General features: G+C 36.8%; 1 protein-coding gene across 2 annotated transcripts in view; it reads right to left on the reverse strand.

The window, feature by feature from the left end:
* The window catches only part of ncan (neurocan), a 60,036-nt gene extending 33,372 nt beyond the window's left edge, over positions 1-26,664 (reverse strand). Inside the window, exons 1-5 of one of the 2 annotated variants that reach the window (XM_015386733.1) lie at positions 26,292-26,664; positions 9,280-9,359; positions 5,021-5,224; positions 1,789-1,971; positions 1,174-1,348 (exon numbers count right to left, since the gene is read on the reverse strand). In XM_015386733.1, coding sequence (XP_015242219.1) covers positions 1,174-1,348; positions 1,789-1,971; positions 5,021-5,224; positions 9,280-9,352 — 635 coding nt within the window. In that variant the 5' untranslated portion in view covers positions 9,353-9,359; positions 26,292-26,664. Of the gene's footprint in view, positions 1-1,173; positions 1,349-1,788; positions 1,972-5,020; positions 5,225-9,279; positions 9,363-26,291 lie in introns of both variants that reach the window. The other variant, XM_015386732.1, reaches the window with a different exon arrangement.
* Between the last annotated feature and the right edge of the window lie 397 nt (positions 26,665-27,061).

Here is a 27,061-nt window from a genome sequence, read left to right on the forward strand (position 1 = left end):
CAAAAAATGTGATGGACTTCACTGTTTCGGATAAAAAAGAGTTTTGAGTCCATTAGATTTTTGTTTGTTTCTTTGTTTGTTTTTATCCTCAATATTTGTAACAGATAAACAGCAGAAAACAGAATAGGCCTGGGTTAGGAGATGTTGAAAATATACATAAGTGAGGATAGCTGTTATCCAGCAACGTCTCCCATTGCCTTTTCTACTGGTTTAGTTGTTTCCTGTTCTCATGGGAGCAGCTTAAGAACCACAGTGTGACAGTACACCTGGTGGCTCTTTATCACTGAACTGTACAAGTTTGTGAGCAGCTAGTGAAGTGGGATAACACAGTTAACCTTTCCAAAAAAAGTAAAAAAAAAAAATAATCCACTGGACTTTGTTTTCATGTTTAAAGACGTTTCGCTTCACATCCAGGAAGCTTTTTCGATTCAAAATGTCAGAAATAGAGCTGGGTTCCAGGCTTCATACAGCAACCCAGCCTTGTTTGGGCTCCAAGACATAAAGATAAAGAAAATATGTCATTAGGGCTAAAAATAATGATTAAGGACCTTTAAGGTCACTTATAAGAGAAGCAAGATTTCCCTATTTTTAATGTTTCTTTGCTACATCACACATGAATAAAATTAATGGCACATTTCCTGGTTGCTCCAGGACATGGCGACATGCTGAAAAGGTAGTTTGGTTGTCTGAGTCAATTGGGTTGCAGCAGAACCCATCTAAAACATGCTGGATAGCCTTTTTTGAGGACTAGAGATAAACACCACAAAGGGAAAGAAACAGGAACAGGTGGATATGAAATGGGGCTATGAACTGGCGAAGGCGCAAACTGACCCAGGGCCATGGCTATTGCCAGTAACTATTTAGCCCTGGTTTCAACAGGGCATTGCTTTTTCAAAGCCATCTGGTGTGATCATCTTGTTTTCTTATATTCATGTCACTCCTGTTAGTTCTCAAATTTGCATGCATGATAATCGCATGATCACCCATGTCTCTCTAATCTCCTTTAATTACAATATTTGGCTTTGATTAAAACTACAAACTTGGCTCTAAAAATTATTACCTGTTTAATAAAAACATTTGCAGGTGCATCAGTAATAAAGGCCACCATTTGTTTATTATTCAACAGCATTAAAACTAAGAAGCAGCCTTTCAGGCGCCCGGTCATGTCCTCACCGGACAGTCTGATCGGCCAACCATCCTGCTGAACAGCTGGCCAAACCGTCACGGTACGCCGCCCACAGCTGGGCTGGCGATGCCATCTGAGCCGAGTTTTCCTGGCAGGCACGCTGGGCCTCGTGGAAGGAGAGGGCATAACGAGCGTTTGGAGCCTGGTAGTGAAACACCACTCCTACACATGGAGACAGAAACAGGTGGTAAACAGTTTCAGTTCTCCTCTTCTGACAGATTCACAAGCTCAGGTTTAAAATCAATAAACAAGTGGGATCAGTCTGTGAGCGCATCAATGTGGCTGCAAACAGATCAATTGAACAGAATTTGTGCACGAGTGGAAAATAAACACAATTATTACATGTGCTCCTTCAAAATATTTTAATTAAGTAAACTATTATACCAGTGGAAGATAAGACAGCATGAACAGTACAGGCAAAGGTACAGTAGGTTAAGCACCTAGAATGAGTTTGCTGTATTCTTAATGAAAAATCACACATTATTTACTCCCTATTAAAACTTTAGCAATAGATTAATTAGGAAATCATGTTAAAAGTATCTGCTGTGTTTTTCCTTAACTTTCTTTGTGGAACCCAAACCCAGAGAGGATGCTGTACTCACCAGAGACCAGCAGAGGCACAGTGTCTCTCTCATAGTCGCTGCCCACCACAACCTGACAGTGGTAAGTTCCTGAGTCGTTGGTAAGGAGACCGAAGATCTCCATGGTAGCATTCAGAGGATTGGCAGCGTATCCTGGCAGTTTGACACGGCCACTGAAAGCCTTATTCACCTTAATTACATCACCTTTGGCGCACACAGAAAGAGATTACTAATGTTTACTAGTATTCTGTAGGTTTCACAAGCAGAACATAAACATTTTTTTTTTCACTTAGTTTTTATTTACATTTTTGCAACTTATACAGACATATACATACAAGTCCACATTCAGGCTGGTGCTCTATACGGTATACTTAAAGAACAAAACAAAAAGTATATACAACAAGATAGGCTTACAAGTAGAGTAGGTCACATGGTTAAACATAAGTAACTTACAAACATAAATGTAGTTAGTAATTAAATAAGCAGCACCAATGGAAATAACAATAATTAAATAGAAAATAATGAGTAAAGATAAAAAAGTATAATAGAAATGAAATAGAATAAAATGAAGAAAAAAAAAGAAAAACAATAAATTAAAAAAATAAAAGTTTTACTGCATTAATGTGGTCATTGCCGGTTTCCACCTATTAACATATATGTCTTTATGAAGCCTCAGGCAATAAGTTATTTGTTCCATATGATAGATTTCCCAGACCTTTTTATGGTAATCCACATTTTGTATGTTCACGAGTCAGGCTTCAACCATTTAACTGTGATGCATTTAGGAGCTGCAATCAGTAATATTTATAGAGGGTATTTTTTTCCTCTTCCTGTAATGTCTTTTGGTTATAATCCAAAAAGTACCATATCAGGATCTTTGTTGAAGGTTTTCTGAAATTCTTTTTCTAAGGGCCTCGACTATCTCGTCCCACATTTTTCTCAATTTAGGACATGTCCAAAATATATGAGTATGGTTGCCGATGTGTGACCCACAACTTCTCCAGCATTTATCTGAGTGTATGGACCCCATTTTAGATATAACTGCTGGTGTCCTAAAGAAACATATTATTATCTTCCACCTAAATTCTCGCCATGTATTAGAGTTAGCAACTTGATGCACTGTGGTAGATATTTCCTTCCATTTGTCTTGTTGTATATATAGTCATTTCACTTTCCCATTTTTCTTTGGCCTGTAGAGTTTTGTTAGGATCCATATCTATAAATAATTTGTATAAATGGCTAATAATTTTCTTATTCCCACTACCTGTTTGCAATTTTATCAAGAATTCTTCAATTATAGTGGGCTCTAGGAGTTTAGTCCACGCTCTTTGTTTTGTTACAAAGTCCCTTAGTTGTAAACACCTAAAAGAAATCTGTGTTGGGGAGTATGAATTCCGCTCTTAATTGTTCAAAGGATTTAAGGCACCCATCTTTGTGAATTTGGTGTAGATTTGTAAGGCCTCGTTTAGACCAATTTCTAAATCCTGGGTCCAAGAACATAACATTTTAAGGGTCCAATATAACATTGTTTACCACGTGAAAGGAAAATGATTGTATTTTTAATGTATTCTATAGGAATTATATTTGATGGACTAGGACAAAGTAGGGTTTAACTATAGAAAAAGGGGGGTGATATATTAATAATCTCTTTGTGCAAAATGTACTGTAATTTGGAACCACTAAACAATTACCCTTAAAGGTATAGTGGAGGATGCTCTTTTTCCAAGTGGATCATCAAAATAACTGGTTCTCCTAATTGTCAATCATTCTGGTGATATGTTTATGTAAGGCCGTCCTAGGTGCTTGTCCCCGTTTCCACTTACCGGTGGTGAGTCTGACATAGCAAATCTTCTTTTGGAAAGTAAGCTTGTTTGAGCGATGCAAACAGCAACTTTTAAACAGTGCATGATGAGAAATGGGCTTGTCTATGCTCTGCACGCGTTTAATAGCCCTTCCCTCTCTGGAGCAGGTAAGGGGTTGTGCATGTGCATTTTCTTTTAAAGTGGAGAGGTTGGATCTTGAAGTCACAGGTGCTCATGAAAGAATTTATCTGTGTGTAATTTAACCTTACTATAAGTCCAGCTGTTCAGTGAAGGAAAGATTGCTAGCGGGCATTAGAGAACAAAGATTTTTATGACGATCAAGGTGCACAGCAGGCAGGGAGCGGATTAGGGTTGTGGAGAGCTTTAAAGCAGGGATTGGGAGCTAAAAAAAATCAAACAGTTTTGTTAATGTTTTATTTTTTCACCTCATTACTTCTGGATTTTCAAAAATGTTTTAAAAATAAAGAATGCCCCTTACTACTCTTATCTCTATTTCACACCAATTTATATTCTCACATGTTCCCATATTTTTGCAGCACCCCCCTTATCAAAATCTTTCTATTTCCATCTGTATTTCCTTTCTCACATCATTATAAGGAATCACCCTCACAGGAACAACCCTCACTTTATTTCAAAGACCTGGTAAGTGTACTCCAGGTCCAAACAAACGCTGACCAATGACATAATAAGCATGCTCAATAAACCACTTATACGCTGAAAGGATTATACAGTACAAGCTTGTGCTAAGGACTAATTTCCTTTACCTCTCTCACACTTTTAACATCTGCATTTCTAATGATTAAACAAACTAAAAATGTTACTTCTGTTCACTGCTATAGAATGCTTTGTTTTGAATTATCTTATACATAAAGGGTAACAAGGGGAACATGGGTTTAAATCCAGCCAATGTAAGGAAGGAAATTTTGTGTAAAATTTAGCCGATGATAATGTTTTGCTGATCATAATGATTTGCCGTGGAAACTCATGAATATGGGAGGAGCCAAAAGAACACAAACCAGAATATAAAGCATAACTGAATATAACTGACTTTTCTAAAAATGGTCTTGTGATACCAATACCTTTGTAAAGAATAGTATTTAAAAAAATGAATGTAATTTAAATGTATTTAAAAAAATAAATCTAATAGGGCACTTACTATTTCTATGTGTCAATGGTGGTTATAAGCAGTTAAAATTTACCATCACTAAACAACTGTCATGAAATTTTGAATCTCTTAGTAGTAATAAAAATGCTTTTTTTTTTTCTTTTTTTTATTCATTTTAAGCATAAAGGTTCATAAAGACACCAACAATGATATCTGCTGTATTTAGGAAATTAACATAAACCCAAAAAACATCTATATTAAACGTCTTCAAATATTTTCTATCAAAGCATTAATAATAATCATATTCAAAAGCTTTTTTATTTACCTTTAGCTGAGAGTACTATGTTCTCCAGTGGAGCATCCCGCCCTCCTGGTGGTGGCCTGGTGTGAGTCCACAGAAGGTGTGGAGGCTCGACGGAGGAGCTGGTCCTGAGGCTGAAGACACAGGGGAGGATGGCTTTGCCTGCCAGCATTTGTTGAACTGGAGGATGGGTAATCCTACGCATGTTAACTATGGAGGACGCTGCACCTAAAGAAGTAAATAAAATAATTATGACTTCTATGGAGCATGTTTACATAAAAGAAATGTAATTGACTAAAGATAGAAACGGTAAAATAAGTCTTTAACTCCCTGCTGATTTTGTAGGCTTTCTCACAAGACAGGAAAGGCTTGACTTTTCTGGAGTATTTTTTTAACAGAAAAACAGCATATAAACAAATCAAAGATTTTATTTCCTATAGAGCAGGAAGATTGAAGTCATTCAGCATTACATACTCTAGGTCTCACCTGAAGTATAAAACCCGGTTCACAGAGTCAGAATATCATCAACAGCCAAGCATCTCAGTTTTAGTGGAAAAGGTCAACATCACTGCACTGAGGGAATAATTGATCCATCCGTGTACTACAGAAACATGGAGGAGGATCCACCCACAGCTAGATTGTTGACGATGGATCCTTATGAGTAATTATCACAAAACTCTCTCTAAATTCAACAAACGAGTTGCTAAAGATGAAGCAGAGCATCCTCCAGGCCACAATCCTGCTGAAAATCTGAAGCTTTGAGCATATTAGAAGGGGTTTATGTATTTGGAGAGTTTATGTGCTTCAAAATGGGCAAAAGTCCCTCCCACGTGTTCTGAACTTTCTCAAATATTTTTTTTTTTTTTTTTAGTTAAAATGATTTGCTTTGAGATATATGTATTTCAGCCAGTGGCATGTAAAATAATTAACTTTGTTTAATATCTTTGTTTTTCATTTTGGCTCATACTCTGTCTTTCTTTATTTTATTAAAGCATGTATAATGATTAGCTATTGTTTAATGAATCGAATAAGGATATTTACTAAATTAGAAGATAATTAAATAATATAACCCCCTTGTATGGTTTAAATGCTTGTTACATATGTGGATTAAGGAGTCATAATTCATACAGTAATACCTGTTTTTTTGGATATACCATTTAACATTTAACAATTTATGAAGAAATGTTCCTATTTTTATGTGTTTTGGGATTTTTTTGTTGATTTTTAAATATGAACATCATTTAATATTAAACAATAAAAAATAGTGTCGTTTTACTCAGTAAACTATGTCAATGTATTGTAGAACGTTGTTTTTGTAAAGTTTGCTACTCCTCACTTCCAGCTTGGAGGTGTAAGAAGGTTTTTAGCATGCACAGCCTGTTTAAATTCACCCTACAGCATCTCAATAAGATCCACATCTGGGGTCTCATTTATAAAAGTGGCATAAACACAAACCTGGGCCTGAACATCGCATGCATCACTTTCCAAACAAAGGTTGTGATCTATAAAAAAAACAAACTTGACGGGAGAAAGTGCGGGTCATTTATGCAAACTCTGACCTGTGCGTTCTTTCATTCTGGAGAAAACGAAAACTGACAGTGAGGAATTGAAACCACACTGCATCATGAATCCTCTCAGACACTCAGTTTCACCCCCCTTATATCAGTGAACAACTTTATCATAAGCACTTAAAACCACAGTGTGATTAATGCTTGTGCAGGTGAGCCATTTAAAATCCTTTACGAGACTCATAAGCTGCAAAAATCTTCTTTCTGATCGCCTCATACAGCCCCTTCAGAGCTCACTCAGCTTTTTCACTTTCTCATGAACAGTCAGGAGCAAACAGACTAATATCTGAGTTCTAAACAGCATAAACCTTTTTCCAAATGCTGGATATTGCCCAGCAGGCAATACCTGAGGTGATATGCTGTTTATATACTTATTCATTTTTCTTTCTAATATAGATTTGACATTAATTTTTGAAATATATAATTTTTTTTCTTTTTTTCTTGTTTCGCTAATGTTGAGTCGCTAATATTGAAATTTTCATATTCGACATCTGTGACTCAATTCTGTTACTCCTTTATTACTCCCTGATCCAACCATGCCATCTCATCTAGACGCAGATTTACAATCTCCAAAAAAGAAACTTGAGATTAGCATTTCATTTTTCTTTTTTTTTGTTATATGAAAAATATGTAATTTTTTTATGATGCTTTGTTGTTTCAAGAGAACCAAATTAAAGCAGTTTAATAGGATAATAAAAAGTAATGCTGATGGGGGGAAAAAAAGGGTTTTAAAACAAAGTCTTGTGCAGAAAATCACAGAAGTAGAAACTGAAACCCACAGAAATGCTTTAATCTGCATTTAGATTGCCGGGTTTCACAAGCTGACCTCCCAGGGAGGCACTCTGTCAGCAGAAGAGTCCTTGTTGCCGCCCCTTAAATCACATGTAATCATAACATAACAAACCAGGGCAGAGTAACAAGCAGGACAGATGTAGAGAAAAAAAGATGCACGGACCGGGACAGGCAGAACAAATCTACCTTTCCAATGTGACAATAGCCAGAGATGTTTGGTAGAGATCTTAAAGAGACATTTTGCAAGCTTTTACAGAGATATATCTTTACTATAGGCTTTTTGTTTTACCCTTTAGGACTAAAACATTGTTTGATGATCAAACTTACAGCAGTAGTTCAGCTCTGATGCATCTATAGGCCTACAGCCTATTCTATTTGAATGTACTTTGGGGTGGAGATTCCCCGAACTGTTATACGGATGTGATGTCAAAAGGCGTCCATGTTACATAGATCCAACCAATCAAATTACATTCGTTATATTCAAGATGGATTTTGTAGATACTCAGAAGCGACTGGCATTAGCTCAACTCAGACACTAAAAGCAACTTCACATCAAGTAAGAACGCGAGCTATGAGAACGAGCAGAAGAGTTCTGCAGTTTTGTGTTATGACCACAGGTGGCAGTATCATTAGAAAACTTTATCATGCCTCTTTAATCAGACTAATATCTCTTGGTCGTAGGGATTTTATGATTATTATTATTAAATTAAATTCCTCCCATGATCAAAAACAGGTAAATTAGTCTCTGTAACCTGGTGTATGATTATGTGTGTCTAGCACCCCCTCCCTTATTTGTGCAAAAAATAAACTCTTAGGGAAACATTGACTTCATATCTTTGAAAATGTACATTGAGCTATAACTCAACAACAATGCTTGGTCCGTTGCTAGGCAATGCAGGTTAGAGAGGATTTCTGAACCCATTCAGAGCTTTGGGAGGAACTGGGACTTTTAAGGTGGTCTTTTTACATCCAATCATGCTATTGACCAGTTCCCAATTAACCCATTTAGCAGCAGCATGTTCCTCCAGCTGTTTGGATAAAGTCATTTACACTTTCTGCCATTTGTTCCAACTGCCATTGGGTTTGAAATTGTACCAACAACTTGCTATTATTATAGACGCCCCAATATTTGTGTTTTATTTCCTATATAATTCTGAATGAAATCCTTTCTCTTTTGATTTGCTTCTTTTTTTTTTTTTGAAAAATATTATTTGAAAGTAGTGCCTTCTTGGTACATTTCCATTCATTCAACTATAATCAGTAGAAGCTACGAGTTGAGTACCATTTGAAAATCTTGCTTTAATTAATTTCATAAAACAATTATCTGGATCTTGCACTTTCCTCCTCAACAGAAACAAACAGAACATGATTGAATGAGTAGAAGGACCACCATCTGTTGGGGTAATGATTAAATTTAGCAAATCAGGGATGCAGGTGCAGTTTCAATAACAATCCCAGGCTGTAGAAGCACAATGCATGCCAATTGCAGAAAAAGTAATTAAAGCCAAGAACTTATCTGAAAGCCAGCGGGCTCTGTGAGGTACAACAAACCTGTGATAATCCGGCTGCAACCTGAAGCTCTGAGATTGTCTGTATTTTGTTTCAAAATCAGGAATTTCCAAACATAATTGTGATGAAGCAGATGTTGGGCTAAATGGCTTTGGAGGGGGTCCAGCTTTATTCCTGCAAGCTTGTTCGCCAACATCCTCTGGATGTCACCTCTCACAGCATTCAAAAAAAGTGTAACATTTTTATTTTCTATGGTGAATGTGTTGTTTTGTATTCTAATCAAGTTCTCACATTGTCTTTATTCCTTCCAGCCTCTTTATCTTCTGGTGTTTTTCTTAAGATATATTTAGCTGTGTGCATCCAAACCAGGCAAAAAAGAAAGTAAAAAATGGAGGAGAAAGACAGAGAACTCACCAGAGCCTGAGGAGAGTAGCAGCATGAGAGCTAAAAAGATCTGCTGCCCAGCTGCAGCCCGACTTAACACCATCCTGGACCTGCTGAGAGAGAGAAGAAACATAAGATGGATGAAGAGCAAAACTAAATCACAGGTACTGAAGCAAAGACAAAAAGTAAAAAGGAAGAAACTTGAAAGGAGCCACTAATTAAATTTATGCGCACAAGTATAATGAGCTTTTTCTTCCGGGAAGTTTAAAGCTCCAGAAGAACTACGATTTTTCCTGTTTTCTTAAAGAGCTGCTGGACAAGATGACATCATCCTGCTCTGGTCCCACTGGTTTTGGAGGTCTAGGAGTTTGTTCTAAAAACCTATTGCAAGGGCCATTGTCAGGATCCTGAAGCATAGGATCTCAGCTCTACCCAGAAATAAGTTTTTATACCAGAGTACAAATGTTTCAGTTCTTGCTGACTGGCCTAAGCTTTGTTACACTTAAATTACAAATGTTTTCACTTTGCATAAACTCATTATCATCCCAATCAGATAACATTTAAGCACTTCTACAAAACTGAGTAAAACTTAAATGCATATTTTTCTGTTTTACGAAGCAGTGACATGCCTTCTGCAGACAAAAACAATATGAAAATTAATTGGATGGTTTGTTCACCCAGAGTAGTGGTCTGCAACCTTTTAAATTCAACCAGCCACATTTTTAATGCCACCATAAACTGAAACCTGCCAAGAGCCATAATAAAGATTTTATAAATACTGAAAGATTTTCTACTTTTTGAATAATTTAACCTTTTACAAAGAAAAAATACTATAAATATGAAAGACAAATAATGATACAGCCCACCTAAAAATATATAACAAACATAGTTAAAGCTAAAAAAAACATTCAATAATTTTAAAATCTCTTGTGCAACTGGTGATGTGCTGTTAAAGATATTATATACAGATATTGCCTGATAATCACTATTGCCTTGATAGTTAAAACCATCTCTTAATCATGTTTTATTCAGTTTGGTTAGAGCAATAATGAAAGGCCCTAAGAGCAAAAATTGACCTACAGTACATGACAGGACTTAAGTTTAATTATCAAAACTATTTACACCAGGGGGTCACCAACATGGTGCACACGGGCACCAAGGGGCCCTCTAGGACAAAATGGGGTGCCCTCAGCGTCTTCTATAAGTAGAACAACTTGACAGTGGGCTAAGTTTGAAATTTTATTTTATTCTGTTGCTCTCCTTTTTTAATCATTTATTGGGATTTCAAAATGACAATGTCTAAAATAAAAGTAGAAAAAAAGAAACAATAAAAATATGTTTGTAATGCATAAGTTTAGGTGAATGCTGACCCTTGCAGTTCATGGATCAGCATTGGTAGCCCAAGCTGTGATTCACTACCTCACTAAATAGGATGGTATCCTTGATTTATACTATTCGACTTTCTGTTATTCATGGCATTATTTATGCTGAATCTGTCTGATATTTGTGAATCTGAAACTCAGACTTTGTGTTTAAATCCCATTTTCTCATCTAAGCACAATAGGAAAACCATTTTAGATAACTGGCTGTGTCTGAAAGACTTTTGTCCCTGTGATTGTGCTTCCCTGGAGACCTCAAAGCTTTAGAATTTGCTTTGTAGCTCTTCTTTAGACAGACAGATGTTATTGACCTTGTTTTTCTTTTTCTCCATTGATTCCTCTGTATTGAGAACGACATATTGCTGTTTATTATATTTAAATCCACGTTGACGGATAGCTTCTATTTAGGGGAGAAGATTTTACAAGTCTGACAGTTGTCAGCCCTGGTTGTGGCTACTAAAAGAGAGCAAAGATACACGGTTGTTCATAGTATTACAAGTAGTGTCTATATCTCCAATGAGGGTCTGGTTGGTTTCTTCAGCTTTTTAACTTAATAAATCATTATTTGTAAACTTCTTTTTGCATTATCTAGTTTAGCTGTGCCTTCTTTTGCAATAAATCTAATTTAACTAATAAGTGATAGTAGGGAATAAATGCATCTCAGCCAGAGGTTCAGATAAAATGTTTATCATGGATAGCAATTAAAAAAATGGTATATTTGCTTTCTATAATTAGTAGGTAGCTGTTGGAATGGATCACTGCAGTAAACAGTGACTCTGCTGCATTTTTCCTGCATAACACCAGAAAATCCTGCCACACATCAAAAATGAGCTGCTGACTTTGCCAGAGGATTTGGCTCAGTGCCTGAAGCTTTACAGTTCAATGAAGAGATGCCTGAGAAAGCGCTCGTAAGAAATGGAGATGAGAAAACACAGCTCTGTGTTCATTTTAAGGTGTGGTTAGGTTACAAAAACTCATTTACATTTTTAACTCATCTTCAGACAAATCTGTACCTTTCTAACATCAGGGAGGCTGGAAGAAGGATCTTAGAGTCCGAACCGCATCCCCATCTATAGGTCTCAGTTTCAGTTACATAAACTAAATAATTCATCCAAGAAAGACCCTTTTTGCATTCACCAAGGTAACAGCAACACATGCCAACAGCATCTCTCATGCTTTGAATGACGATTACGCAACAGCGGCTGCTTTCAGCAACTGCAAGAATAATGGTGGCTCTCTTTCCTGACCATGTGAAAGTTTAGTAAAACCTTCCACTCTTTAGAGTTGAAGTGTGTGAGTCAAAGGAGCAGGTTCCTCGGCCAAACTACACTTTCATTAAACAACAATTTGTTGTGCAGGTGTTTTTAGTAAGGCTTCATTTCAGCCTTCTGAATGTGGGTAAAGTCCCACTTTGCCACAAACTCTAAAGGCATCCTCCTTCTGAGGACCTCTTTATGGGTTGTGACAGATTGGGGACGAACCGTTGGATTTTGTAGACCTGAGCTATTGGTAGATCCAGTTGGGTGGCTGACAAGTGATTTCTAAAAGCAGGGAGAGGGTCGTGACACCAAGGAGTTTACCCGGTCTTTCCAACAGAGAGCATTGTATCTGAGTGCCGGGGGCTGGCAGGAACCCACCAGGAGTTATCCACACCTACATTACTAAAGACTCAGCTCACAGACATCTCAATGGATAACCCACCACTGTATGCTCATAGAGAGCAGCCATTCAGGGTTTTGCCAGAGGGAATTTACAACATACAGTCAACTGGTCATCCAATCACACCAGCAGCATACTAAACCAGAGGCATCTTTTGTTCGAGACCAGACATCAGATGTCACGAACGCCTTCCTCTAAATTTCCCCTTTTCATCTTCTCAGGCACAGCTGTGTCGTAGAGAAAACGGAGCCAAAAGTTTCTAAAATGCTTCAGTGGACTTCAATACAAATGTCCATCTGACACATTTTCAGCATGTCGTCTGAAAAGGACGTTTCTGAGCCCATTGTACGAGCCAACAAGCAGAGTGACAAAGATGTAAAAAAGAGCTAACAGACAGGGCTGGCAGGCCTACATTATGGCTTTCACGTAGCTAAAACGGGACACCAAGTGGCCCCTGTGGTCACCGTGACACAGGCAACATGGGCCTTTTCGACCCACATCTCCTGTAAAGCTGCGGTCGGTTGGAAAACCTATAGAAAACCCAGTAGGAGTCAGAAACATATCCTGTTATACCACAGTGATGACTCACATGCAACATATTCACAGCAACATAACATTTACTAAAGATTTAAGGCTGACTGCTAATCAGGCTGATTTCTATGATTTATGCTCTCCTTCCCTGCCATGTCATTTTAGGAGGCTAGAGATGTCTTTTTTGTGTTGTTTTTTTTAGATCATGAACTAAAAAATTATCTGTCATATGAAAAAACATTGGGCTAAAGCTTTATAACCTTAGTTAACCTTAAATGTCTCTAGTTCTCTATCTTGTTCTATCTGCTGTGCTCCTGGTGATGCTATTTGTTTGCTGATGTTCTCTTGTAAACCTGTGAGGCGTCAGGCTAAAGGAGGGCTTTCTAATTTACCAACGAATTCCAGACTTCAATCTGAAACCTTAAAAACCAATCCTTCTTACCAGAGACAAACTGTCAAAATACCAGTGAAATAAAATGCCCATGTTTATAAAAATCTTTGTTGCTTTTTTCAGAAATATTAATATAAATCAAATTATTTTTAACCAGCTTGAAAATTCTGTGATATTTTTTGCTGAAAAAAATCCTAAATGTTGAAGTTGTTCAAGTGATGAACAATCTTCTACCTCCAAAACACTGTCTGTATTGTAAACAGTTTAGTCCAGTTTGATCAGCTGGACTTTTCCATGATCATTCTCATTTTTTTGTCTTTTCTTTTAAAGGAGAATTTCCATAAAACTGAATGAGGTGCAAGTCTGAAAGCTCATGTAATTTCCTATTGTTGAGATCAGAAGCTAAAGGTTCAGGGGTTCTAGGAGATTGACAGGATTCAACATAAGCAAAACATCACTTTATCTCCTTCTAAATCCTTTTATGAGTAAGAAAGCATTCAGACCCGTTATTAATACCTACACTTGATGCAACAAAGTCTGTTCCATGTGGACAGCTTTAATTATTCTGTATATGATTGTAACACTCCTGTTTCTTCATTTGGTTTATTGTAGCCTCTGAGTTATAGTGTTTTGATCAGAAGCACATCAGTCAGCCATTCACACAGCATTTCAAATGCTCTATTGCAAGAATCATTTTCTTTCCCAAAAGTTACTTAAAATTGCAAGAGTGAGAGGATCTGGACACTTTTTGTGCAAAACTAATTTAATAAGCTCAGTAGAAAGAAGAAGCATCTATATTCTCTCTGACTTTGATTCTTTCCCTAATCAAGTGTTTACACCAGGAAGAGAACCTGAGCTCTTACGCAAAAGAGTAATACCAACTTTGCAATTTATGCTCAATAAGAGGCCAGATATTTGGTGGATCAATTAACAAATTATTTTTTTTTAAAGGACTAAGATGAATGAACAAATTTCTCTCTGTGGATTTTGCTGTTCACATCCATCCATAAATGATTTTCCTGATACTAAGAGAGCAGAACATTTATGTATTATGTTTTTATAAATAGAAAATAGAATGAATATCTGGAGTACTGTGAAGCACCACACATGATGAAATGCCCTTTAGTCTGACTGTCGCAACCAATTTTTCCTTTTTTCTCAAATGCATTTATCCCAAAATATATCTTGAACAATTTCTTTACAACAATTTGCATTAAGTTGGACTCTTTCGGTCCAGTTCACAATGCTAATATTAATTATGGTCACAAATAGCATTTAGGTGAACGAAAAAATTATTTTAAACCCAGATTTGAAAGAGCTGTACATATGTTGGGGTTTAATTGCATTTTGAGTGTTGATTACACCTCAGCCTTGGCACCTTGGGAATAGAGTCATATCAGAAACTGCAGATGATCACACTGAATTACTTTTCCAGGTTTCTAAACTAAAGAAATCTCAAAAAATAATAGAGCATCAAGAAATAATAAGATATCTGAAAATGAGATTTTATGCAGCATTGTGTTTTATCCTCTTTAAGAGTACAGTTGTAATATCATTGTCACAGGTAAATCAGTTTATATCTAAGGATGGGATGTTGATTTTTTTGACAGGAATTTGAAATGTGTGACTGAAAAGTCTGTGATAAATGTGTGTATTTAGTTTAGGTCTATATCCTAACTACATATAAAACAGCACATTTAGGGACACATCCCAATCTCACAGTTCAGCTTTCGTCTATGATCCACCTTTAAAAAGTCAAAATCATAAACCATTTCTCTTAATACCAAGATCTGTCATGTTGCTCATTGCAAAACATTTTGCTCACAGCAAGAATTTCAAACAGCATAACAATATAGAGGGGCTGGGAAATTCTACACCGAAGCAGATTTTCCTGGAGAAAATTGCTTTTCCAAAGACCCCTGCTGCAGAAAACGTGGAGATAATCCTACTAAAAGTTACTGAGGCATTCTGTGTAAGAATACCTGAAAACATGACAATGTAACAACAACAATCAACTCCTTTTATATTGACATAGACAATTTCCCTATTAGAATAATTGCAGCTATTTTTGTAAGAGCCTTTAAAAGCATTATTCACTGCATGAAACCGATTTCAGAGAGAAGTTATCCACCTATTGATCCTGCCTATTTTAAGAATTCATTAGATCTCATGTTCAAAAATACCACAATATTATTTTTAACATTTTTATCTTTTTATCCCCTTGCTTCACATTTGAGCTTTTAATCGTGTTATGTAAAAAATGTTGACAACACTCAAGACCATGATTAATTTTAGAAAATGTTCTAAAAGTTTTGGTAAAATATGCCACAAAAACAGGATCAGACACAAGCGTTACAAGAAAGATTCTTTTTTTTCCCCCTACAGGGACCTGACAGGAGAAGGCGATCCCCCCCTTTCTCCTTCTTCCTTAATCATATCTCACAAAACTATTACCTCCAGAGAGCAGCAGAGTGAGCAGCAGAATAGCAGCTCCAGATAAGTGACAGACAAAGTGGTGGGGGGAGAAGGATGAAGAAAGATGAGTGAAAGGAAGGTCATCTTATCAACATTTTTAAAATAATAACACTGCCATGATGAAAGCTCTTTAGAAAAGCCGGCTGCACAAGCTCTTTGAGTCCTATTAATTTCTTTTTGTTTGAGATAAAAGGCGTCAGGTAATACATTCATAATGCCTTAAATTATGGTATTTTTTTAAGCTTTCACAGAAACATGTTTTATCAGCATATTCCAAAAAGATGGATGAAAATCCTGTAAAAAAAACAAAAAAAAAAAACAATCTATTGTTTAAAAACAGGAAAACCAAGAATCAAGGTGAACCCAGCAGTCTTTGTGTTCTTTAAGCCAGAATGGTGGGTAATCACTCTCCAAGCAGCTAATGACTCATGCAGGATTCAGATGGAGGGAGGACTCTGACAAGATACAAGTCCTTCCAGCTCAGGACAAGGTAACCCCTGGGTAAATGGATGTGCAGCAAAACACAGAGAGGGGGGATATTTGGCTTCATTTTGAAGCTTTCTGAACTGATAGGTCTGAGAACAGATAAAGACGACAATTTCTAGATTGCTGAGTAAAAGATGTACTCTCAATGCTGAGTGCAGCTACAGGTTTCATTTAGATTTAAAAAGCTTCAGAAAAGTCTAGAACACACAGCACCACAAAAAATCATTTGTGATGTTATAACCAGATGCCATAATGTCTCTATTAGGGAGTTGACACGGCAGAGAGGGTGAAAGTTAACTGTCAGGCAGGAAGAAAATTGCTTCATGTTTTTAGTGAAATACCAATCCTAAAAGTTTGCTGTGTATCTGTATGCAGCCCAATTAAGGAAATATTTTATGTAACCAGCTTTTGCTGAAATTATACTTTTAAATTTTTAGGGTTTACCTTGACCACCTAACATCCTTAAACAATCCTTAAACCCCCTTTGCTCATTCCTCATGTTAAATTGATCCCCTAACGATTGGATAAAGCTCCAACATGTGCTACAACTCTGTACCTTCATCCCACTCTAAACTTCAGACATGTATTCTCTCAGTGATAGTCTTAAGTTATTGCGTCTGCTTGTGTCTGTTTTTTTTTTTATGTAAATCCACTGGGCTTTGTTTCCAAGTTTGAAGACATTTTGCTTCCCATCCAGGAAGCTTTTTCAATTCAAAATGTCAGAATTAGTGTTGAGTTTCAGGCTTTATAGAGAGGACCAAAACAAAGCCTTTTCGCTTAGTAGAAAGAATAAATATGAGTGGAGTGGTTTATGCCGTTCAATACAGGGAGGGAAACTCTGATCTTTACATGGGAGAAACCAAACAACTTCTCCACAGACAAATGGCCCAACACAGAAGAGATACCTCCTCCGGACAAACCAGGCTGTACATCTACACCTTATGGAAAAAGGACTTTCTTTTGAGGACCAGAATGTTCACATTTTGGACAAAAAAGATTTTGGTTTGAAAGGTGTGTGAAGGAAGCCATTTATGTTAAGAAAGAAAAGCAACCTTCACAAGGTGGGTCAGCTTACAATGCAGCGATAGAGTTGATTCCTTCACGCAGTAAACGCAACCCCCAACCCCATACAGGGGACCAATACATCTCGCCTGTTCAGCCAGGCCAATAATTCCCCGTAACGACCCCCCCTTTCAGAGGCATATACCAGTATCGGATATTGAAGGTTAACAAAGAACCCAAATGACTGCCCATTCCTAAAGGGCGGACCCGTTCTTCCGGTTCAATTTGCATGTTTTCTAAGCCAAAACAAGGCTTTGTTTTTGGTCCATTCTATAAAGTCTCAAACTCAATGCTAATTTTGACAATTTGAATTGAAAAAGCTTCCTGGATGGGAAGCGAAATGTCAAATTTGGAAACAAAGTCCAGTGGATTGTTTTTTTTAACTTTTTTGGAATGACTATGACTTGGATGACTAAGAATCTTTACCAGCTTAGATATACACTGTTCCTGAATTTCTTTAAGAGATTGTTTTGTGTAAATACATTTTCATATGATAATGCTTTCAAAGGTTGTTTAGAATAAAAAATGGTTATAAACTTGGTTAGATAAAGGTTGAATAAAAGAACTAAATTTCATCTTTGCACATCTAGATTCTAAATATTTTCTCAGTTTTTATTTGCACTATAATTTAACCTTAGTCAGACTGGAAGGAAAGCCACGTGATATAATCTTCCAACAGTTTCTCAGTAGAATAAGACACAAATCTGGACTTGAAGAATATGCTTTGAATTAAGCCATTGTACCCCGGCTCTGGTTGTGCACTTAAGGTTATGGTCTGTTGCAATATAAACCTCTGCCTCAGTGTCAAATGTGTGCAGCCATCTGACCCTTAAAATAAGATAATCAGATATCATGCACTTGAAAGAAGAGACTGTTTTTTCCTATTCTAAATGTAAATTGTGTTATTCCAATGGCAAAGTTTTTTCAGTTACCCACTCAATTCACGTAAAAAATCACTTATTTTAAGAAGAAAAATATTTTGATTTCCATTTCTGAGTGTGGATGATGTAAAAATACAAGAATGTATGAAAAAGGAGCAAGCAGTGATGATAAAAGGCAGACTTACAGAATGGTTTTAAATTTACTACCTATCGAAAATAGACAAACAGCACTAATTTTCTCCCTTAAATGTAATAACCAAAGTAATTCAGATGTTTTTTTTGGTAATTAGTCAGTAAAAAAACATGAACAGGCTTCCCAGAAGAAGAATAGGATTAATATGTGTATAACAACACCCAAGGAAAACTGACAGTCCTCACATTATCCATCTGTTTGATATCATCCATCAGCTTTTGAACTGCTGTGGAGCAATACTCAGCAGACAGGCAACATATGACATCTGATGCTCATACTTTCTTTCTCCATCTCTATATTTTTCAATCTTTTGCCGACACATAAACATGTCAGTGAAAGTGTGACCTTGGCTGTATAAGACTTTGTGACAAACAAATAATCATCTGAATACATCTGCTTTTTTAGACATGGGTGTTACATTATCTAAATGTGTGAAAGCAGAAAAATCTCACATGACTTTCAGTGAGCCTGGTAGATTCATCTCCTTCAGATTAATCAGTGCTTATTTCTCTGGATAAAACAGGAAGAAAGCTAAGCAGCATCCTCCGATTTTAACCAACCAATGTTAACTTTATAACATTGGCCATGTGGTTTCTATTTAAATGAATGAACAAATGACAGAATAGAAACTAGTTTTTGTCATATGTGTATTTCAATTAGCTATTATAATTAACTATAAATTATAAAAGGTAAATAGATCATTTATTAACCCCAGTAATCTTGGAGTAAGATTAAATCAAACATAACAGGGAAAGTTGAATTAAGAATAACGCCTAGCTTCAGGTCTTAAACCCACTGATGTTAGAATTAGGGGTAAAATAACATGGCAGGGTAATATGATCTAAATACCTTTTAGAAATAGTTTAGATTGAGTTTATAAATGAATATCGAACATTAAAAAACTATCTGTTAATCTTTCATAAATTATCTCTAACATTTATTAATGATGTTTTTGTAAAATGTTACCAAGTTAATTAAAGAAAAAGAAAATAAGATGTGCAAACAATTGTACAGAAAGCCTTTTTTTTTTTTTATATATTGATTTTTTCTTTCTAAAACCATCTAATCAAAGAGTTTAAATATAAAATCATACATTAAAATCATGAATGTTTGTGCAAGAAAAAAAATACTTTTTTTTGTTTTTCTCATCATTAATTAATTAGACTTTACACTTTACAGTTTGGTTAAAAGGACATTTCTGTCCCCTGCTCTACATTCTTTCATCAGCAAAACACGTTGATTGGAGCTGAATTCCCAAATGAATAGAAAATTTGCCTCTACTGTGTCTCTTCAAAGATAAGATGGATTGGAGTTCACTTCACCCACATCAATATTCAATAACTGCTGAGACCAAAGAAGCCTCAGTGTGCATTCAACAATTAATAGAAATTAACAGCTATATAATGGTTGTTTGTTAGTTTGCTTTTAAAATTAAATGTTTCTGGGCTAATTTAAGGGTCAGAAGTGTGTGTTTTGTGTGTTATGTGTGTGTGTGTGTGGTTGGGTTGTGAGGTGTTTCATGTAGCTAATTCAACATTGAGGTCAAAGTTTATGATCCTGAGGTTAGGTCTTAGACACAATGCTAAAGGGGGATCAGTTGCAAGAAGCATATCTTTCACTGAATATTTTAAATCTGTGCATCTATAAAATCTGTCTTATTGAACTGAGAAGATGGCAAAGTGCTTGCATTTCAGTCTAAAAGGAAACAGGCAGAAAACTAAGCATTGAGGAAATAAACCAGAATGAGTGAGACCAATGTAGACAGGAGTGTGGGACATCGTCCACTTATTTCAAATCCTTAATGATGGTCTAACTCTGCTGGAGGGCAAATCACAAATGCAAAGGAGAAAAAAGAGCTCTGCCCTTCAAGTGTCCCACACCATAATCTGGAAAATCTGTTTATCCATATATCAGCATCAAATAAGGACAGCTAAAACCTGCTAAAAGCAGTACCCTCTATTAGGATGACATCTAAAAAAAATCAAGGCAAAGACTGCTGACATGTATGTAAGTGATTTTCCTAATCCTCATATTGCCGGGGCTGATTTGGTGCAGCTTTAAGAAACACTTTTCTTATCCAACTGTGAAACCGAACATTTTTCTTCCACCAGACCTTTAAGGGGAAAGCCCCAGGCAGGCAGAAGACAAAGGGGAGGATGGGGGGGACTTCGATCTTTATGAGTTCAGATGTGGCCTCATCTATGCTTCTAATGATTGGCCTGCTGGCCTGCTTTAGCCCCTCCCAATCTTAAGGCTGAAGTTGACTGATGGATTGGTGTGTCCAATCCCCCTTGGGTTTTAGCATGAGGGCTCTAAGTCTGAATATAGCATTCACACGAGAGAGAGGCAGAATTTGAGATTAAGCCCCTTTTCAGCAGCTATAATACACTAACCCTTCAATTATTTTCATTTTTAACAAAGTTTGTCAGCATAATTACAGGAATATGATATTTGGGAGCTGTCCAGTGCTGAAATACGGATCAGTTTTGCTCCAGTAACTGCAAAGGCATTGCATGTTCCGATGTTTACAATAAACAAAAAAAGAGACCAAACAAATCATAAAATTCCTGGTTCAGTTCAGTCTGATTTACAGTTGGATCTTCAGTGAAAACTTCGGCACAGCACCGCAGTATGTTTGTGAACCGAGCAAAATAAATTCTTCTTAAAGGTGCCGTGTTTATAATGTGTCAAGCGTAGAGCACACTCAATGGTGAAGCTTATTTTGAGCAGAAGTTGGCCTCTACAAGTGAGAGCTGCTGCTCATTTGCATTTATATAGCCTTATTCTATTAGCTATTACCACTGTATTAGGGTTGGAATTGAAGCCATAATCACATAAGTGACATATTAGAGTGAGCACCTTCATAGAGCACCTACAAAGGAGAATATCAAACTTCAGCTGAGTATTACTCTTAGCCTATAAAGACATCACAACTTCAAAACAGTTCTTAATGTAGATTTAGGTAAGCCAGCTGGGAAAATCTAATAATTTACAAGCTAACTTATATAATCAGAATTTTTTTATTTATTTAGAAATTAGCAAAAAAGAGATGAGCTCTGTTTGCTGTAGTCCAAATAAATGTTACTTATAAACAGTGATATTATTAGATGTTGAACTCTATTGTTTTTCAGTTACACTTAATGCAGTGAGCTAACATTTTAGCTTTCACTTAGGCTTCAAAGGAGTTAGCCAAATGACTGCTGCAAATAATTGTCAGGCAAGCAGAATTTAATTTCTTTGTATGTATACTGTCATCAAATGTACATCAATGGGAGACAGGGCTGTAAATCTGTGATTGATATTGATTTTAAAAAAATTATGCAACAATATAAAAATAGACAACACATCATGAGATAAATATTAAATACATTATGAAAATGAGAGTCTGTGGCCAAGAAGACTGTAAATTTGGCTTTCATTGCTCAGGCCATCTCTCGGTTGCTCCACCTTGTATGGTTTGCATGCTTTTTTATTTATAAAATGGTAGAATTCAGGTCCTTGAGGCACCCAATGACAAACAAATAGCAGCCCATCCAGCAAGTGCAGCAGAGACCAGTCAGCACAGCCAAACTCCACGACAACAGAGCTCAAACCACATCCTGTCAGAAAGACCCATTAGACTGGGATTGGACGTATTCTCTATAGACATTGGCAATGCTGTCTTCACTTGGTATCCTTAGTTTATGCATTGACTGGGTGTCATATTATTTCTTCAGTGTACAGGCCATTAAACAGAGTTAATAGTGTCTCCTTATTTTACGGTGAGTGAACCAGGGCTACTTAACTGGTAGTGACCTCTGTCCAGCCCATGGCTGCGATCATGAAATAAAAAAAAAAAAACAGAAACAAAACCTCTGTTAAAGATACCCCTAAGCTCCAGGAGATCTGCAGGTGAGTCAGGATATTTCTTTGTTGTCCTCTAGTGGCCAAATATGAATTTAATTTAGTTTTTCTTCAAAACCTAAGTCTTTAAGAATTAATGCCCTAAATATTTGACCGTAAGTTCCCAATGTTTAGAGTGCATATAGTGTTATAAGATAACTTTCCATAATTTTTCTGTATTTTCTTAAACTTTACTATATATGTGGTTAGCTGTCAATTTGCTGTTAATTTAAGCCAAGTAGGGTTTTGTAATTAAGGACAGAAATATCTATTATTGGAATTGTTTTCTAAAGTGCATTCAATGGCAAATGTATTTTTGGTTGTGCATGCTTAGACACGTTGGGTAGTGACAGAGCCCCCTAAAGTTGAGTAGAAATAGGGGGTATGTTTTATTTCTAACATTATGTTTGTGTAGTCCTGCTTGTATTAAATGGCTTGAAGCCATTTGAAGATTTTGAAAATCTAAAGAAACTTTACTTTACCAATTACCGGAAAATGCCACACCTTGGGTGAGCTCTATAAATTCCTGGCTCTCCCAGTAGGTAACTGCCAGATTCTTGAAAGCCATTGTTTAGAGTGCAAACATTTGTTTGACCAACCAACAATCTTTGTGACTGTTCATCTGTTTTTCTCCTGCCTTCCTTACTCCTATTGGACACTCTTATTGGTTTCTGTTCTTTACACATTGACCTAGTTACTTCCCTCACAACTTAGTTAGCCAGTTAACTGTTAGCCTCTGATCCTGCTTAGCTTGTGTTATGAATCCTGTATGAATCAAGCCTTGATTGTTCCTCCTGACTCTGTCTCTATAGAAAATTCTGTCCAGTTAGTGTGGCTCCTGTTACCGATTCATTCACGTGAATTCCGGATTATTCTCTCATCTATCCTTTCTGGAAACCTCTGCCCTCTATGCATGACCACTGACAAGGACTCTTTCACTAACCTTAGCCTAATCTAGCCGGGGCAAAATTTGATCAGTCAATCAGTGATCTGAATCCAGTGGGATCTAGCATCAGAACCTTCAGTTTACCTTTTAAACCTTTCAATCTCTTTACTTATTGTGTTAGCTGAATTATCATGTCTCCAGATTCCGTCCAAGCATTACCCTTATTAATGAATTCTGATTCTTCTACTAAATTGTATTATAGGTGTCATTAGGAACACAACACTTTCTTCTAAACAAAAGGACGTTTTTTACATTTTTTTAGACATTTAAAATTCTCTTTAATTCACTCACTCCATCATAGCTCACTCTTTCATACTGCAATTTTATCAGATATCATGAATCAAGTGCTGTTTTATTTACCAACACTTTTAATTGAAGATCATGTACAAAATGTTAGAATTATCCTCCAAATCTTCCAACTCAGTGTAAGAAGATTGAAAGGATCTAAAACTGTCCCAGGAAGAGCACAATTATAAACATATGTCAACAATGTCATGACCAAATTTCCAATGATTCTTCAAATTAAAAGCAATTCATGTTGAATTTATTCCTAAAATAAGTGTCAGCTGATGTTAAGGTACATTTTTTTAACTAGAATAGTCTTTTTTTTTTTTCTTTCACCAAGAAATAATGAATCTATATGATTAATAAACTATTATGTTGTTAATGAACCTGTTGACAATTTTTTTGATTAATAATCGGATTGCAGAAGACTCATTACAGAAATATTTTTACAGAATCTGAACTGGTTGAAGTTAAAACTAGGAAGCTCTTGGTTGAGTATATTTACTGACAAAGAAGGTTTTCCTTCTTAAATCCAAAATAAATATTTCTGGTACAGTTTTGGTTTAATCATTGTTCTGAGTGGGTTATTCTTTCATTAAGTGGCATACTTTAAAATCGGTGAAATACAATAAACAACTGTTTGATTATTAAATTAGTTGAATATTATTTCAATAATTAATTATCAACAATTGATTAGATTAATTATTACTGCTTTCAATAAACAGCTCTGAACCATCTCAAAGGATCTGCAAAAACGTTTCCTATGTAGTTGCATTCTGACTCCAGGCAGTGTTCAGAAATGATGTGAAGAACTGAAGGTGAAAGGCTGCAAAGAGAGCAGAAACATGCTGCACAGCTGAAATAAATGGGTACTCTATTTTGGAATCCGAGCCTTGTCTTTCTTTCAACTGTGCTCTCTGATGCTCCTGCTCCTATGCACTCATCTGCAAACTTACATTATCACACATGCAAACTGCTGCATACAAGCTAGCATCCAAAAAAAAAAAAAAACCTCTCTAATTGTTTCACATTCTCATACACATGTGTTGAGAGAGGAGAGGCATTTAGGAAACTTTCCTCCAGTACTTCTCTACATTATTCCTGGAAATCCCATAGGCTCCACCTCCCTGTCCCTGTGTCACCCCTCACATGCATACATATTTCCTGAGCTCCAGCTCTCCTATCGTGTAGTTAACCTTGTCCTGCTTTGTGTCTCTGACACGCAGCATGTGGTGGGTGTGCTAACAGGGGTGTCAGATAGAAGAAAACACTAAGAATTTCTAGACTGAAGTGGTAAATGGAAACAAAATTAGCCTTTATTGGCCAACAGGGGGTCTAGACAAAACAGCTCATTTGTCAAGGTGACCTGATGTGTTCTTCCTCTCACCAGTGATTTGTACATGCCAGGGTTTGTTTACTGAGGGGCTCTCATTAATGAAGAGCGTGTCCCTTTCTCAGCATCTCAGAATCTATCTTTTCAACCATCAATTTCTCCCTTTCTGTGGTGTCTCTATGCTCATCCCAAGTTGTCCAGTTCCCTAAAGGACATCTGATGCTGGTGAGTTGTTGTCAGTTCACCAAAGGGTTTAAGTTGTACAATCGATTTGGAAAACTGAGTGGTGTCACAAAGGGGGATTGAGGAGTGCCTAATCGCTACTACTACATTATAACTATATTTTTGGGTCATATGTAAGTAATCATTTTCAGAGCTTTGTAGAGCATACATGTTTTATATAAAATCCGGTTTCACAAAGCCATTTAATGTGGTTATTCAGTGCTGTGCTGAATGCATTAGTCTTTCTTTGTTTTTTTATTCTTTATATCAGGGGTGGCCAATCCATCCACCAAGAGCTGGTGTTCTGCTCATTTAAGTTGTTTCCCTGGTCCAACTAATAAATGGATTAAAGCTGGGATAATTAAAGAGGATTCCTGCTCAACCTTATAGCATACTAAGAAGGCAATTCAAGGAGTAAATGAATCCCTTAAATTATTGCACAAATAACCCTGAAGAAGTCTGTCCACTGCTCCCCACTTTGTAAATAAAATGAAAAACGTATATTGCGGCACAGGTGGTGTTACCTCTCAACTGTGCATGTTTATATATTTATTTATGCTATTTTATTTTAGTATTTGGTGCGCAACTGAGATACATAAATGAAATTTTTTTGAACCTGCTGCTTGCATGCTCCTCTTACAAATGCAGCCCTGGGAAACTGCCCAAATGCCCCGCAAGAAAAAAAAAATGATTGTTATTAACAACTATCTGGTTTCTTATACAACTTTCTGAATAAATACCTGTTCAAACCTTCAGATCCGCTCTCACCACATCATCACGCACTTTGGTGTTCCCTTTTTAACTCCATCATCCAAAACTCACAATCTAGATGCTTTGGCATCTCTCTTGAGAGAAAGCCAAGAAAAGACACACTAACAAGGTTACTTGCCTGGTTGATGATTAATGCATGGAACTACATAGGTCATAAATATAGCCAAATATTAAAGGCTTTGCGCTCTAAATAATTAAAAGAAACCCCAAACGGTGCGATTTGTGGGCGTGTGGAAAGCTCATCGCGTGATCGTGCCATGATTTGTCCAAATGACAGATACTTATTTTGAGTGATTTTTTTTTTTTTATATTAAAGCTACTAAATTAGAGCTATTTAGTTAATTGCTTTTTCCCTATTTTTATTTAATTATCTGTTGTTTTTATCTGTAAGAATTCCACATTTCTTGCATTGCTCTGAAAGCAGATGTTGAGCGACAGGAGACTCTGGTGACTTGAAGGCTTGAATACTGACACACTGACCAATAAAAAAAATAAAAAAAAGACTTTTTAAAGCACGCGGCTGATGATTTATCGCTCTTTTCTTACCGTATATGAGAGATGATGCGCGTTACTGTTCAGTCCTCAGGAATGTAAGGAGAAAGCTTTGCGCCTCAGAGCAGGTGCTCTAACCAAACCCTCCAGGCGGCTGCACAAACCGACGAATCAGGCTGGAAAGCGCACTTTGCAGCTGCAGGAAAAACCGTGCTGAGTGCGTTCACAAGCGCTCCAGGTTTTTTTTCCCTCCCACTTTTTACTCTTTCATCATCATCATCTTTCCCTTCCTTAGCCGATATTCACCGGTTATCCCAGCACACTCCGATATCTCTAGATCAGAGCAGACGCACGCGCACAGAGATGGACACAGAGAGATGGAGAGAGAGAGAGATGCTCCGTCCGTCCCCCTCCGCACCGGCAGGGAGAGAGACAGCATCGGGCCGAACAAAGAGGCAAGCGGGGGCAGACAGACGCAGCGCCCCCTTTCAAATAGGTGATGGAGAGGGAGAGTGGGGGGTGGACTTTATGAGACCATAATCCGATTCCTACATAAACCCCAAACGCTGATCTGGTTTCTGCACAAAAAAAAGTAGAATTTACCCCATGAGATTACAGTGACCATCATCTGAACACCCTCTCTGACAATTATGTGTCTTTTTTATCTCTTATTTCACACATATCCACCAAGAAACATGACTTTGCTTGGTTAATTTCATAAAGTAAGCACCATTTGCATTTTTTTCCCCAGATATAAGTGTAACACAGCTGTCACAGATTCATCTCCAAATCTGCCCAAATCTCAGAGCCGCAGCTGTGCTCAT

The sequence above is a fragment of the Cyprinodon variegatus genome, unplaced genomic scaffold (assembly GCF_000732505.1).
Source record: "Cyprinodon variegatus isolate N-32 unplaced genomic scaffold, C_variegatus-1.0 Scaffold374, whole genome shotgun sequence".
In the NCBI taxonomy this organism is placed as follows: Eukaryota; Metazoa; Chordata; class Actinopteri; order Cyprinodontiformes; family Cyprinodontidae; genus Cyprinodon; species Cyprinodon variegatus.